The following is a 13,783-nucleotide window of genomic DNA, read 5'->3' on the forward strand; positions in this document are numbered from 1 at the left end:
GAAGGAAAAAAAAAAACACGGTTATTATCAGTGTCTATACTTGACAATTGTAATACAATTAGTTATACTTCACAAAAAAAAAATAGTGGTTTGTAAAGCATAATTTATTAATATGATTTTTATATAGTATTTGAAGAAAAAAAATATTGCAGTAATTTCGAAACAACAAAAAACGAACAAGTATTTCATTTTATATAATAGGTACTAATTATTTTAAAGTAATAGACCCTGCTCTTTCATTGTTCGTCGAGCATTAATATTTATTGGGACCATTGGTAAACAAATGCTGAAGAAAATACTATACTCCCAATTAATTACATGCAGTAGGACATTGTGAAGTTTTTACACTGAAATAATTTCCTTGCTGTATGTCAATATATATTAACATTAATGTTAATAAATGATATAAATTAAGCTTACAATTTAAATTCATATATAGTTTATTTGGAAAACGTTGAGAGCAAGTATCGAGAAGTTGGAAGCGTTACTGAAAGAAATTAAAAGTGTAGTTCACAAGCTTGAAGAGACGATATTCTATTTATGTCAGGTTTATTAATGTAAGTATATTAGCATAATATAGTGACGTGAGATGGAAAATTTGCCATAATATATTTTTCAGAGAATTTTTCTGCCTTGCAAATAGTTGCTTTCTTCGCTCCTTACAACCTCAAGAGCCTCACATGTATTCCTCACTATATTCTTATCACTTACCAGATTATGAAATGAAAGTCGTAAGTCGTCTAATCTTTGATGCTGTGTTAGTACAGACTCCAAAACAACGCCATTGTCAAGTTCCTTTTGCCGTGAGATTAAGAAATAAGAGCTGGCAATATATTTTGAGAACTTTATTAATGTGATCTAAACTATCACAATACTATTACCTTGACTTGGGCTGATGAAAGCCTTTCATTTTAAAATGATTATTGTTGGCTGAGGAAAACATTATAACAATTATGTTACATGATTCGTAATTTCTCTTCTTCGTTGTCTGTGAACTCACTTTATTTACCATAATTCATTCACAGATACAGCCAAATCAGCACCCGCACTGAAACTGCGCTACTGAAAGAAAAGCTGGTATGCTGTTGCACCTCTGTATAGCCCCGTCGCGTTCCCCTCCAAGGCGATTCACTCCCTCCAGGTAGAGGAATAGAAAGTGCACATCGCACAGAGACTACTGCACAATGTGCAGGGTTTTGGCATGCCTGATCTATATAGTCGTTACACTCAATTCGTTTCCAATCGACATTAAAGAAAGCGGTTTCTTTGCGTCTATTTGCCGATTTTGATTGTTTTCGGCGTTCTTTGACGTTCACTGCCATAGATGTAACTCTGTATCACAGGACTGTCTATCTTAAAATTCATCTCGTCAATGAGATACCCCTGGTAGAGGAGAAGAGAAGGCCTGATGGCCTTATCTCTACCAGGTTAAATAAATAAATAAAATAAATACCGGCATAACCCGCTACAAATAGTAGTCTTCATTTTCAAATTATAGAATTTAATTTTCGAGTCCACGTACGTAGATTACAAAGCTAACCACCACCTGTAAACGAAATACCTTACAATGGGTCTATTGCCCATATTTATTCAAATGCAAAAAAAAAAAAAAAATGAATGGCGACCGAACAGACATTGTATTTCGAGTGATGTTAAGGCACAATGGATGAACTGAATTGTAAATCATTAGAAGAGAGAATTCAAAAGCATAAAACCAATTTATCATCCAAAAGAGAAAAAAGCTATTGGATAGCTAAAATGATGTGGAAACGGGCCGACTTTTGGCCTAGATTCGTACCTAGATTGTGATGATGATTACCATTATTATTTTTAAACTGTTATTTACCGATACTGTATAAACTGCGAGTTCGGCGATATCACACACTATTCACCATAAGATTATCTTACATTTGCCTTACAGGTGCGGAAAACCTTGGAATAATCCAACCTGGTAATTGGTCCAAGCTGAGTTTAATGGCCTGTAGTTAAAATGATCTTAGGATATATTTCTTTTATGTAAAGCTTGATTTGTAAACGACCACAGTATTATGAGTTGCTTCAATCATTTTCTTGTAATGTAATGAGTGCGAGAGGGGCTGACCTGTGAACGACCCAGAATATCCGTGCATAGCAGCTGACGATGACGCAGCAGGGGATGAGGAAGGCGATGACGAACAAGGCCGTCTTGGAGGAGCGTCCGTTCTGGTCCTCTAGGATGGTGCACGTGCCCAGTTTAGGATCCACTCCGAATTGACCTGAAGTCATAGATAGACAAGATATTGACACATAGCCATACGAAAGAGGAAACATAAAATAAATTCAGTAGGGGAGTAGAAAACTAGTAAGGAAAGAAACGAAAAATTATAAGCTGAAAAGGCATGAAAAAAGAAATAACAGAATGCTTAAAAAACGAAAGAAATAACGTAATAAAGAAAGGGGACCAAATGGAGGAAGACAGGAAAGAAAGAAGAAAGGAAAAGGAATGATAAAGCAAGGAAAATGGAATGAAAGGGGAATTAAAAATGAATGGAAGAATGATAATTAAAAGGAAAAGGAAAATGAAAAATAATGTAAGAGGGAAAGTGAAAAGGAATGAAAGGAGTATAATTAAAAGGAGAAGAGAAATTAAAAGGAATGGAAGAAAGAAAGTGAAAAGGAATTGAAGGGGGATAATTAAAAGGAAAATGAAAAGGAATGGAAGAAAGTGAAAAGAAATTGAAGGAAGATAATCAAAAGGAATGGAAGATAGAAAGTGAAAAAGGAATTGAAGGAGGATAATTAAAAGGAGAAGGAAAATTAAAAGGAATGGAAGATAGAAAGTGAAAAGGAATTGAAGGAGGATAATTAAAAGGAGAAGGAAAATTAAGAGGAATGGAAGATAGAAAGTGAAAAAGGAATTCAAGGAGGATAATTAAAAGGAGAAGGAAAATTAAAAGGCATGGAAGATAGAAAGTGAAAATGGAATTGAAGGAGGATAATTAAAAGGAGAAGGAAAATTAAAAGGAATGGAAGATAGAAAGTGAAAAAGGAATTGAAGGACGATAATTAAAAGGAGAAGGAAAATTAAAAGGAATGGAAGATAGAAAGTGAAAAAGGAATTGGAGGATAATTAAAAGGAAAATGAAAAGGAATGGAAGAAAGTGAGGAGGAATGGAAGGAGGGTAATTAAGAGAAGGAAAATTGATAGGAATGGAAGATAGAAAGTGAAAAAGGAACTGAAGGAGGATAATTAAAAGGAAAATGAAAAGGAATGGAAGAAAGTGAGAAGGAATAGAAGGAGGATAATTAAGAGAAGGAAAATTAATAGGAATGGAAGATAGAAAGTGAAAAAGGAATTGAAGGAGGATAATTAAAAGGAAAATGAAAAGGAATGGAAGAAAGTGAGAAGGAATGGAAGGAGGATAATTAAGAGAAGGAAAATTAATAGGAATGGAAGAAGGAAAATGAAAAAGAATGAAGGGAGAATAATTAAAAAGAGAAGGAAAATTAAAAGGAATGGAAGAAAGAAAGTGACGCGAATGGAAGAAGGAAAACGATCACGAATGGAAGATGGAAAATGAAAAATGGAAGAAGATAAATGAAAATGAATAAAAAATGGAAAATGAGAAGAAATGGTGGAAGAAAAATGAAAAAGAATGAAAGAAGGAAAGTGGAAAGGAATGGAAGAAGGTAAACGAAAATGAATAAAATGAAAGAATGAAAGTGAGAGAAGTGTAAGATGGAAAAAGATTGGAAGGAGGAGAATGAAATCGAAATGAAGAACGAAGGTGTAAAGGAATGGAAGAAGGAAAATATAAAGGAATGGAAGAAACGAAAATGAAAAGAAATTGAAGGAAAATGAGACGAATGGTGGAAAGCAAATGTACAGAAATTGAAGGAGGATAAAAGGAAAATAAATTAAGTAATAAAAGAATAAATTACAATGTATATAACACAGGAACATTGAGGTAATGTGGAAAGGACAGAAGAAAAGAAATGCCATAGAAAAGATGATGATAAAAATAATGGAAAAAATATATATATATAAAATGAGAAAAGAAAAAACGGCGATTGAAATCCAAAATGTTTTAAAAATATATAGGGTATAAAATGTAAAGAATAAGAATGAAGTAATAAGCCGGCAGAAGGGAGGAAAAGGAGCTAAAAAAATAAACAAAATAAACAGTACAATGTATGTTACGCTCATGTAACAGTGCAGCAATTAGTTGTTATAGAAACACATGTTTATCGAATATTTATTTATAACATTAAGAACAGGTCCTTTTTCTGAAATTCGTGTTAGGATTAGAGTAAAATTACTGAAGTTGAAGTTAAATGGACAAAATTTGTTGCATATCTGCTGCATGATTAAACATTTTACTAACGACAATTTTATTGAAAGAATATTGCTTACTTACTTACTTACTTACTTATTGGCTTTTAAGGAACCCGGAGGTTCATTGCCGCCCTCACATAAGCCCGCCATTGGTCCCTATCCTGAGCAAGATTAATCCATTCTCTATCATCATATCCCACCTTCCTCAAATTCATTTTAATATTATCTTCCCATCTACGTCTCGGCCTCCCTAAAGGTCTTTTACCCTCCGGCCTCCCAACTAACACTCTATATGCATTTCTGGATTCGCCCATACGTGCTACATGCCCTGCCCATCTCAAACGTCTAGATTTAATGTTCCTAATTATGTCAGGTGAAGAATACAATGCGTGCAGTTCTGTGTTGTGTAACTTTCTCCATTCTCCTGTAACTTCATCCCTCTTAGCCCCAAATATTTTCCTAAGCATCTTATTCTCAAACACCTTTAACCTATGTTCCTCTCTCAAAGTGAGAGTCCAATTTTCACAACCATAAAGAACAACCGGCAATATAACCGTTTTATAAATTCTAACTTTCAGATTTTTTCACAGCAGACTTGATGATAAAAGCTTCTCAACCGAATAATAATAGGCATTTCCCATATTTATTCTGTGTTAAATTTCCTCCCGAGTATCATTTATATTTTTTACTGTTGCTCCCAGATATTTGAACTTCTCCACCTCTTCAAAAGATAAATTTCCAATTTTTATATTTCCATTTCGTACAATATTCTCGTCACGAGACATAATCATATACTTTGTCTTTTCGGGATTTACTTCCAAACCTATCTCTTTACTTGCTTCAAGTAAAATTCCCGTGTTTTCCCTAATCGTTTGTGGATTTTCTCCTAACATATTCACGTCAGCCGCATAGACAAACAGCTGATGTAACCCGTTCCATTCCAAATCCTCTCTGTTATCCTGGACTTTCCTAATAGCATACTCTAGACTAGAGCAAAGTTAAAAAGTAAAGGTGATAGTGCACCTCCTTGCTTTAGCCCACAGTGAATTGGAAACGCATCTGACAGAAACTGACCTATACGAACTATGCTGTACGTTTCATTGAGACACATTTTAATATTAAAGAGAAAAAAATATGTCATAGAAATACAGTAGGCTATATCAGTAACATAGAAATGGCGCAAGATTGAATTAGATTGTTATTATTTTCATTAATTCCAATTATGAGTATTAAATTCATGTGCAATGTTGCAATTTAACGCAGGGTATGAAAGAGCAGGAACTGATTTTTAAATGAGAGAGAGGGATGAGGGAGGCGGGGAGAGAGGGGGGTAGGGGAGGGAGAGAAGTAGGACGGACGGACGGACGGACGGACTGGAAGAAGCTAAAAACCAGTCATGATTCTTTTGCTATAACAAGAAAAGAAACATTTACAAAATCAGGAAAACTTTTTTCTCGCAATATAGTAATCTATAGATACAGAAGATTAAAAGCGCTTTCGAACATCAATTGCTGGCTATTGAATTTGCCAGTTGGCTTGTCCTTTGTTGTATATCTTGCGCCAATTTCCTGTTGTCATTTCGCTACCATTCAAAGCTAGGTCGCTTGGATAGAGACCAGGTTGAATGGTGTACTTTTTTTTCTAACCCAAACAAGTCTGTAACACAATAACTAGGACGGGAAGCGATGCGGAGACCGCAAGTGCCGCAGGACGCTGCGGTCTGCAGACAAAGTCTTTCTGTACTTCCCGCGAAGTTCACTTGTAGTCTCGAGGAGAGTTTTATACTTCCTGACCACATAGTTCGATATACAGACCTTCTGGTTCCGGAATCTCTAGTCTTAACACAATCTAGATACAGGGTGTACAAAAATTACATGTACAGATAGTTTCATCTGAAATATTCGTCTGTGTGTAATTAGCAAAACCAAACAAATATTTTGTTGCTAGACTAGAGAACAAACAGAGATGGAAAGAACATGCTTGCATTTTAGTTTGTGTACAAAATAGATTCTTTTCATGAAAAAAAAAAAATATATATATATATGAAACATAGTAATATTTTATTAGTATGATGTACCGAAGTGCATATGATGTTTCCGTGCAGGAATTATGGATGGAGCGGAGAAAAATTCTCTCCGGCACCAGGTTTTCAGATCTACGTGCTCACGCTTTATCCCCTAAGCCACATCGGATTCCAGTTCCGATGCCGGATTGAACCCTCTCAGTTTAAGTTCCACCTCTCAGTTTCCCTTTACTGGCCAACCCTCATACACTGTATCACACATGTGTGACAGTGGTACAATGTCCAACACACTATGTGCAGAGGTGCACTCACTAATAGTGACTAAGTGGCCGGGATCCGACGGAATGAGCGCCATCTTAAATTACTAAGTGATTATTTACGCATATAATATTATTAGTGATAGTGATAGATTTATTGATATTAGTTTACAAAAGTACAAACTTAATAATTAAAAAAAAAATGATCTATATACAAAAGTAGTTATACATAATAAATATACAATTTCCTAAACTAATTAATTTATCGCAAATCTCAGTAATTAATTGTTCAAACTTGCACTTACGTCTAGTTTTAGTGCATGTTTAAACCAATCGTGATAACCATTAAAACTTTAAAACTTACTTATCTTCTCCTTTTCACAATTTTCTACCATGAATATTTTAAAATTAATTTTTATTATTTTTTTTACTTTAAAAATCTAAATTTATTCTATAACTTTCATATTTATGTTTAATTATAGGTTCACTTATGCCTATTAACTAATTCTTCCATGTCATCACACTACATCCAGGTTAGCAGTTGTTGACATATAGCCAGCACACTGCAATAGTTGAATCGGTATTTCTCAGTGAGTACAGTAGGTCAGTCTACATTCCTGCCACATGCTTGTCAGCAAGTTATTTGCTTATTTATACATCTTGCATCATACATGTAAACATACTTGACATATTAATTACGTAAATTAATATCAAATACAGTTACAACATTCTTTTCCATGCTCACATTTTCGTTTAATACTGTTATACTTTTTATTAAATTTATTTTATGTGTAGTCTTATTGAAATTTAAAATCTTGAAATACACAAATTAATTTGATGTTGTCTTTATAAACAAAGAATTTTACTACTAAATACATCTTTCTTGTTAAGATTATTATTATTATTATTATTATTATTATTATTATTATTATTATTATTATTATTATTATTATTATTTAGAGTAAGGGAGGGTATTGTCGGATACCATTTTGATGTTTCAAAATAAAGGTAATTAAAAAAAGTTAGAACTGGTATTACTCAGTATTATAATAACCTCTTGGGGTTCCTGCAAATTGTACATAAGTATTAGGTAATTTACATAATATGTATTTGCTGTATAACTTTCAAAGACAAAAACAGAATGGAAAGCTAATGTCGGATACATTAGACATTATTATGTAAGAGGTATGATAATGCATTTAAAATAATATATTGCATATCAGAAACTATTACAATAGTGTTCTGTTTAGCCAACTGATATGCGAGCCTTTTAACATCATTTCTGGTTCATCCAAAATATTTTCTCTCCATCATTAACACATAGTCAACTAGCTTCTCTTCAAATGAAGCTGGGAGTATTGGTTTTCGTCCAAGTTTCGATTTAACGGCTTTGGTGGGCTCAGAGTTGGACCGTACATAATTAAATAATGTTGATCGAGGTACATTGAATCTTTTGGAAGCAGCAAGATAGCCCATTCTTTTCTCCCGTACTGCGACAATGGCATTTACCATATCTCAGACTTCCATTTTCTTTAGACTGAATCTCTTTTTTCTTTTACTTTAGGCATCTAAAAATATCAGAAGAAGAAACAATTCGTTACTTCATAATATTCGATTAATTAGAAAATTAATTACTTACATTAATTAAAAATACCCATGTGTAAAAATGTAGTGGTTTGTTATAGAAAACATATAAATGGGTTTAAGGCAGCTTTTATGTAGCGAGCAGCATTGAAAGACAGCCGACAATGCCCTCGGCTAGTATCCGACAATGGCCTCGGCTAGTATCCGACAATGCCCTCAGCTAGTATCCGACATTGCCCTCAGCTAGTATCCGACATTGGTCGACTCTTCACAAACAGTTAAACAAGCCAGATGCATGAAACATGTTGTCGATAGCATTTCTGCAATTAGAGAATTAAGAAGCCTTATCTATGGTATATCAAACAGTGCATACCATATTGTGTAAATATAAGAATAACTTGTAACGAATAAATCACATTACTTATCCTCAAAAAGATTTTTTTTTTTTTTTTGCAGAAACGTTGAAAACACGCTATTCACACACAGTGAAGTACTCAACAGTAATGGCTATTCATGCAGATGTTCGTCTACTTGTAGAGAACGTAATGCATTATTTTCACATCAGATTGCACCATTCGATGGAAAAGAAATATGTTATCCGAGATTATCCGACATTACCAGACCTATCCGACAATCCCCTCCCTTACGCTATTATTATTATTATTATTATTATTATTATTATTATTATTATTATTATCATTATTATTATTTTTCTGATTATAGGAGAGTTAAGTTTTTGTTGTTGCCTACCTCTTAGTAAATAGTTTTGTTCAGTACTTCTATCATTATTTGTATTTGATTGTTCATAATTTTTCTGCTAGTGATTCTATATGGCCTTACCTCTAAAATAATATTATTATGATATACCAAGGTACATATGCTATTTCCGTGCAGGAATTCTGCAGTACCATATGATGGATGGTTGATTTAATTCGGCGCTGTATCAACTACTAGGTTATTTAGCGTCGATGGTATTGGTGATAGCGAGATGAGGCCGAGGATTCGCCATAGATTACCTGATATTTACCTTACGGTTGGGGAAAACTTCTGAAATAACCGAACCATATAATCAGTTCAAGCGGGAATCGAACCCACGCCCAGACGCAACTCCAGATCGGCAGACAACGCCTCAGCCGACTGAGCTATACCGATGTCTTCTTATGTATCTTAAAGAAATAAACAGTTATTAAAAATAAAAATGTTTCGGGACATTATAGACCCTATAGAGTGAACTATTCCTTTTTAGGAGAGTCGTTTATTGCAGATTTTTCTGTACTCCCAAGTCTTTAAGTATATTCCAGAATTATTTAACAATTTCTTTCTGTAACGCAGTTTGATTATTAAGTGAATCGTGAGATTAGCTACAAGTCGCGGGTTAGTATGAGAACAGTAAAAATAACGGACAAAAGAAAACAACGATAAGACATGTAGCTCAAATTTGCAGTGAAAAGAGTTATAAAACTTTATGACAAAAATCCAGTTTTCTCTTAATAAGAAAGTTGATGGATTGATTTCGTGTTTTTAGTCACGTTTTCGGATTTATTTATTGCCAGAAATACTAACAATTGAGCTTGTTATATAGAATGCCGTAAAAGGAAATTGTAATCTACACGGTATCTGTAGATAACACCTTAAATTGAACACACTCAAAAGAAACTATAAAATTGATGTGCAACTGTTCAGGTTTTTATACTAATTTCACAGCTAATATTAATCTTATCTTCTCTTTCCGACTGGTCTCAGCGTAGCTCAATCACTTATTTAATAGATTCTTTACAGCGTTCGACTCTGGCTTATTATGTGATATTTGTGTTGAATAAATTGATTACGAAGCACGTTTCTTCCGGGTGCAAAGCTGTGCTCTGTGATTCCCATTACACAGTTCCTCTAACCACATTTTATCTTATCATCTTTGATGACCACTATAATTTAAGAGAGACGTTAAACATAGAATAATAATTGTATTTACAGTTGTAATATTCTCAAAAGCCTTCATAGTTTAAAAGTTATGTTAAATAGAGAAATGAAATGCAATAATCATGTAAACTGTCTTTGAATAACCGCTGTAGTTTGAGTTGAGTTAGCTACAAAATTACCACTAAATTATCATCTCATAGTCTCTGAATAACCTCTATAGTTCAAAAGTTACGTTAAATAAATAATTAAAAATTATCATCTCATTGTCTGTGAATATACTGTGCAGTTTAAAAGTTACGTTAAGTAAATAATTGCAGTTTTCATGTCATTGTCTCTCCAAAGGCCTTGTAATTTAGAAGTGATGTTAAATATTATAGAATTGCTACTTAAATTATCTTATCTTGTCCCTGAATAGCTTCTATGGTTTAAAAATTGCGTTAAGTAACTGATTACAGTTAAAATTATCATCTCATCTTTGAATTACCTCTGTAATTCAAACGTTACGTTATATAATTAATTAAAATTGAAATTACCTCTTCATTGTCTTTGAATAACCCTTGTAGTTAAAAAGTTACATTAAATAAATAATCAAAATACAAATTATCATCTCATTGTCTTTGAATAACCTTTGTAATTCCAAAGTTACGTTAAATAAATAATTAAAATTAGCATGTCTTTGTCCCTGAATAACCTCTGTAGTTCAGAAGTTACATTAAATAAATAATGAAAATTAAAATTATCATCTCATAGTTCTTAGGAAAATATTTGGGGCTAAGAGGGATGAAGTTACAGGAGAATGAAGAAAGATACACAACGCAGAACTACACGCATTGTATTCTTCATGACATAGTTAGGAACATTAAATCCAGACGTTTGAGATGGACAGGGCATGTATCACGTATGGGCGACTCCAGAAATGCATATAGAGTGTCAGTTGGGAGGCCGGAGGGGAAAAAGACCTTTGGGGAGGCCGAGACGTAGATGGGTGGATAACATTAAAATGGATTTCAGGAAGGTGGAATATGATGATAGGGACTGGGATAATCTTGCACAGGATAGGGGCCGATGGCGGGCTTATGTGAGGGCAGCAATGAACCTTAAAAGCCATTTGTAAGTATTATTATTATTATTATTATTATTATTATTATTATTATTATTATTATTATTATTATTATTATTATTATTATTATTATTATTTGCCACTGTGCTTACAGCATATAATATATCAATATGGTTATCTCACTAGATATTAATATAGGCCATTCAGTATCTCGTGAAACCTACTTGCGCGTCAGGGGAAGAATAAAGTGGACTGGGAAGCTTCCCTCTTTGGCTAGGCTTGCACTTGCAGTTAGCTTGCTCACTTACCCCTGTCATAAGATTCTTACTATGTGCTACGGTGCACACATGCATTTGGTTTCACGAGATAGCGAATGGCCTATATTGTAGGCCTAGGTGATAAATTCGGTTTTGCATGTTTTGATTTACTTTTGATGACTATTTCGTTTATATGACGTCATTCCATTTTCGACCAATGAAGTGTAATGAAATTTTGAATTCCAACCAATCACAGTCAGACTTTGCGATAATTTCTGCAGCTAGATTTATCGCTATCAATTTATCGCATGGTCATTCTTTTGTTTAGTCGTTGTCGCCAATTGTTTCCCCGTAAATTTATGATCATGAATACATTAAGATGCAACTACACGGTTAAACTTTTCTTTCAACTTTAAAGCAATGAATGCAAGATTGATATTTAATATTAATTAATATATTTACGCAGGGAAGACCACGTTCAAAACGGCGCACAATGTAGACACAAAATCTTTATGCATATTAATTGAACGTACCTTTTAAACTTGATTCTTTCAATAATCTTCCCAGATTGTACGCATACGCGATTGGAATATTGAACTGTGTAGATGCAGCTTTAGTTCCGTTACACACTACAGCGAGAATTCGTTTGTCGAGCTTTAAAAAATGCTTTCGTGTAGCACTCATTGTATGTAACGGTTGAAACAAGGCACAGCTGATATTGGTCCTGCTTCCACAGGTAGGCCTAACGTAACCTATAAAATTGTAGCCTATAACATTTATATTGAAATTAAACAATTAATAGACGTTCAAATTTATGTAACATCATCGCATATCAAACTCAAAGACCTTGCATAGTAATAATTCTTTGATCAAAGTGCCTTTCGTATGGCGTAATAAAATTCGTGTTTTAATTAGGCCTATCTATACAGAGATGGCTTCACTGTGTAGCAACATGTCTCGCTGTGAATACATAAGCATTGGTATATACATAGCTGTCCCCACTGTTACTGTTAAATTAAATTATGATTTCAGCAGATAATGAAAATGTATTTGTTATAATAATAAGAGAAAAGTGCAGTACATGTAATTAACATAGTTAAACCTGTATTTCGATTTTCGCAATTGGCATTACTGAATAATAACATCGAATTTCTTTATTGCAATAATCGATATTCATCTACGAGTATTTCAACTTGACAATGTCTGAATAGGTTAAGTATCCGTTAATATACAATTATTAACATTTTGTGATCGAATTGTAGGGATATATTATTTAAATTTTTATTTTATTCACGAAATAGTCCTAATAAATATCACTCGAGGTCTGAGATTTCCCAGATAAATCCACTCACTTCGCTCGTGGATTTATCGGCAGATCTCAGACCTCTCGTGACATTACTACAGATAAAATATCGAAATGACTAATAAAGGAAAGAAGTGCGTGAAATTTTATCAATTGATTTATATTGAGTTTCAGAAAATAAATATTTATTCTGTATTAAATGTTATGTTTAAAAACTTAAAAGTGGAGGTATACCTTTCTGGTAAAAAAAAAATTCTTAGATATATCTAATATTGTCGTTGATATCACAAAAAAAAAGTCCAGAACCTCGTAAATTCTGAGAACCAGAATTTTCAGGAATGCAGTAATACCGTTGTGTTAAATTTCTTTGATAGATGAACGAAAGTATGATTCATAAAATTATCTCAATCATTTCACTTGCACATATTTCCGAAATGTTTGAGAAACGTTGGCTATTATGGTTGAGAATGCATAATACTGCTATTGAACATTTTTTGTACTTTAAACATGCAACGAAGCTCTCAAATGTGAGAAAGCTATGTGTCCCATATTTAATGTCACAATAAGCAATGTTTTGGATGTTTTTTCTCAGACTAGCGTCAAGCTCTGACCTTGTCGCAGTAATATAGGATGTTTGCGAAACTATAATCTGAGTTTTACTGCATAAATTGAGTGGGAAGGAAGACGATCGTAATCCTGTATTTATTGCTGCAGTACTGTTTCTAATAACATAGCCCTCATCAGCAAAATTCCAGTTAAGTTCCCAATAACCATCGTAATACCAAGCAATTAGGTAATAGCGCACAACCAGTTGACCAGATACTGAGCAAACGAGAATGGATAGTAACCATTTTAATACCGGCTAAGCAGCTTACATTACACGTACAGTAATTCCGATAATAACCTGTGTGGGTTGGAAACCACGTTAACACTAAGCTACATGCATGCAAACAACATACAATATCGTATGCAATATGTATGTTGTTTATAATGTTAAGGCATATAGACTACACAATGCATACTCTAGGTTTAGTTTCCTCTCCTTGTGTTAAAATCTGTTTTCTGAT

General features: G+C 33.5%; 1 protein-coding gene across 6 annotated transcripts in view; it reads right to left on the minus strand.

The window, feature by feature from the left end:
- moody (G-protein coupled receptor moody) overlaps positions 1-13,783 on the minus strand; it is a 485,897-nt gene that overhangs the window by 105,587 nt on the left and 366,527 nt on the right. For all 6 annotated transcript variants that reach the window (XM_069817640.1, XM_069817631.1, XM_069817660.1 and 3 more), the window contains one exon: positions 2,102-2,255. In XM_069817640.1, coding sequence (XP_069673741.1) covers positions 2,102-2,255 — 154 coding nt within the window. The remainder of the gene's footprint in view (positions 1-2,101; positions 2,256-13,783) is intronic.

This window comes from Periplaneta americana, chromosome 2 (assembly GCF_040183065.1).
Source record: "Periplaneta americana isolate PAMFEO1 chromosome 2, P.americana_PAMFEO1_priV1, whole genome shotgun sequence".
Taxonomy (NCBI): Eukaryota; Metazoa; Arthropoda; class Insecta; order Blattodea; family Blattidae; genus Periplaneta; species Periplaneta americana.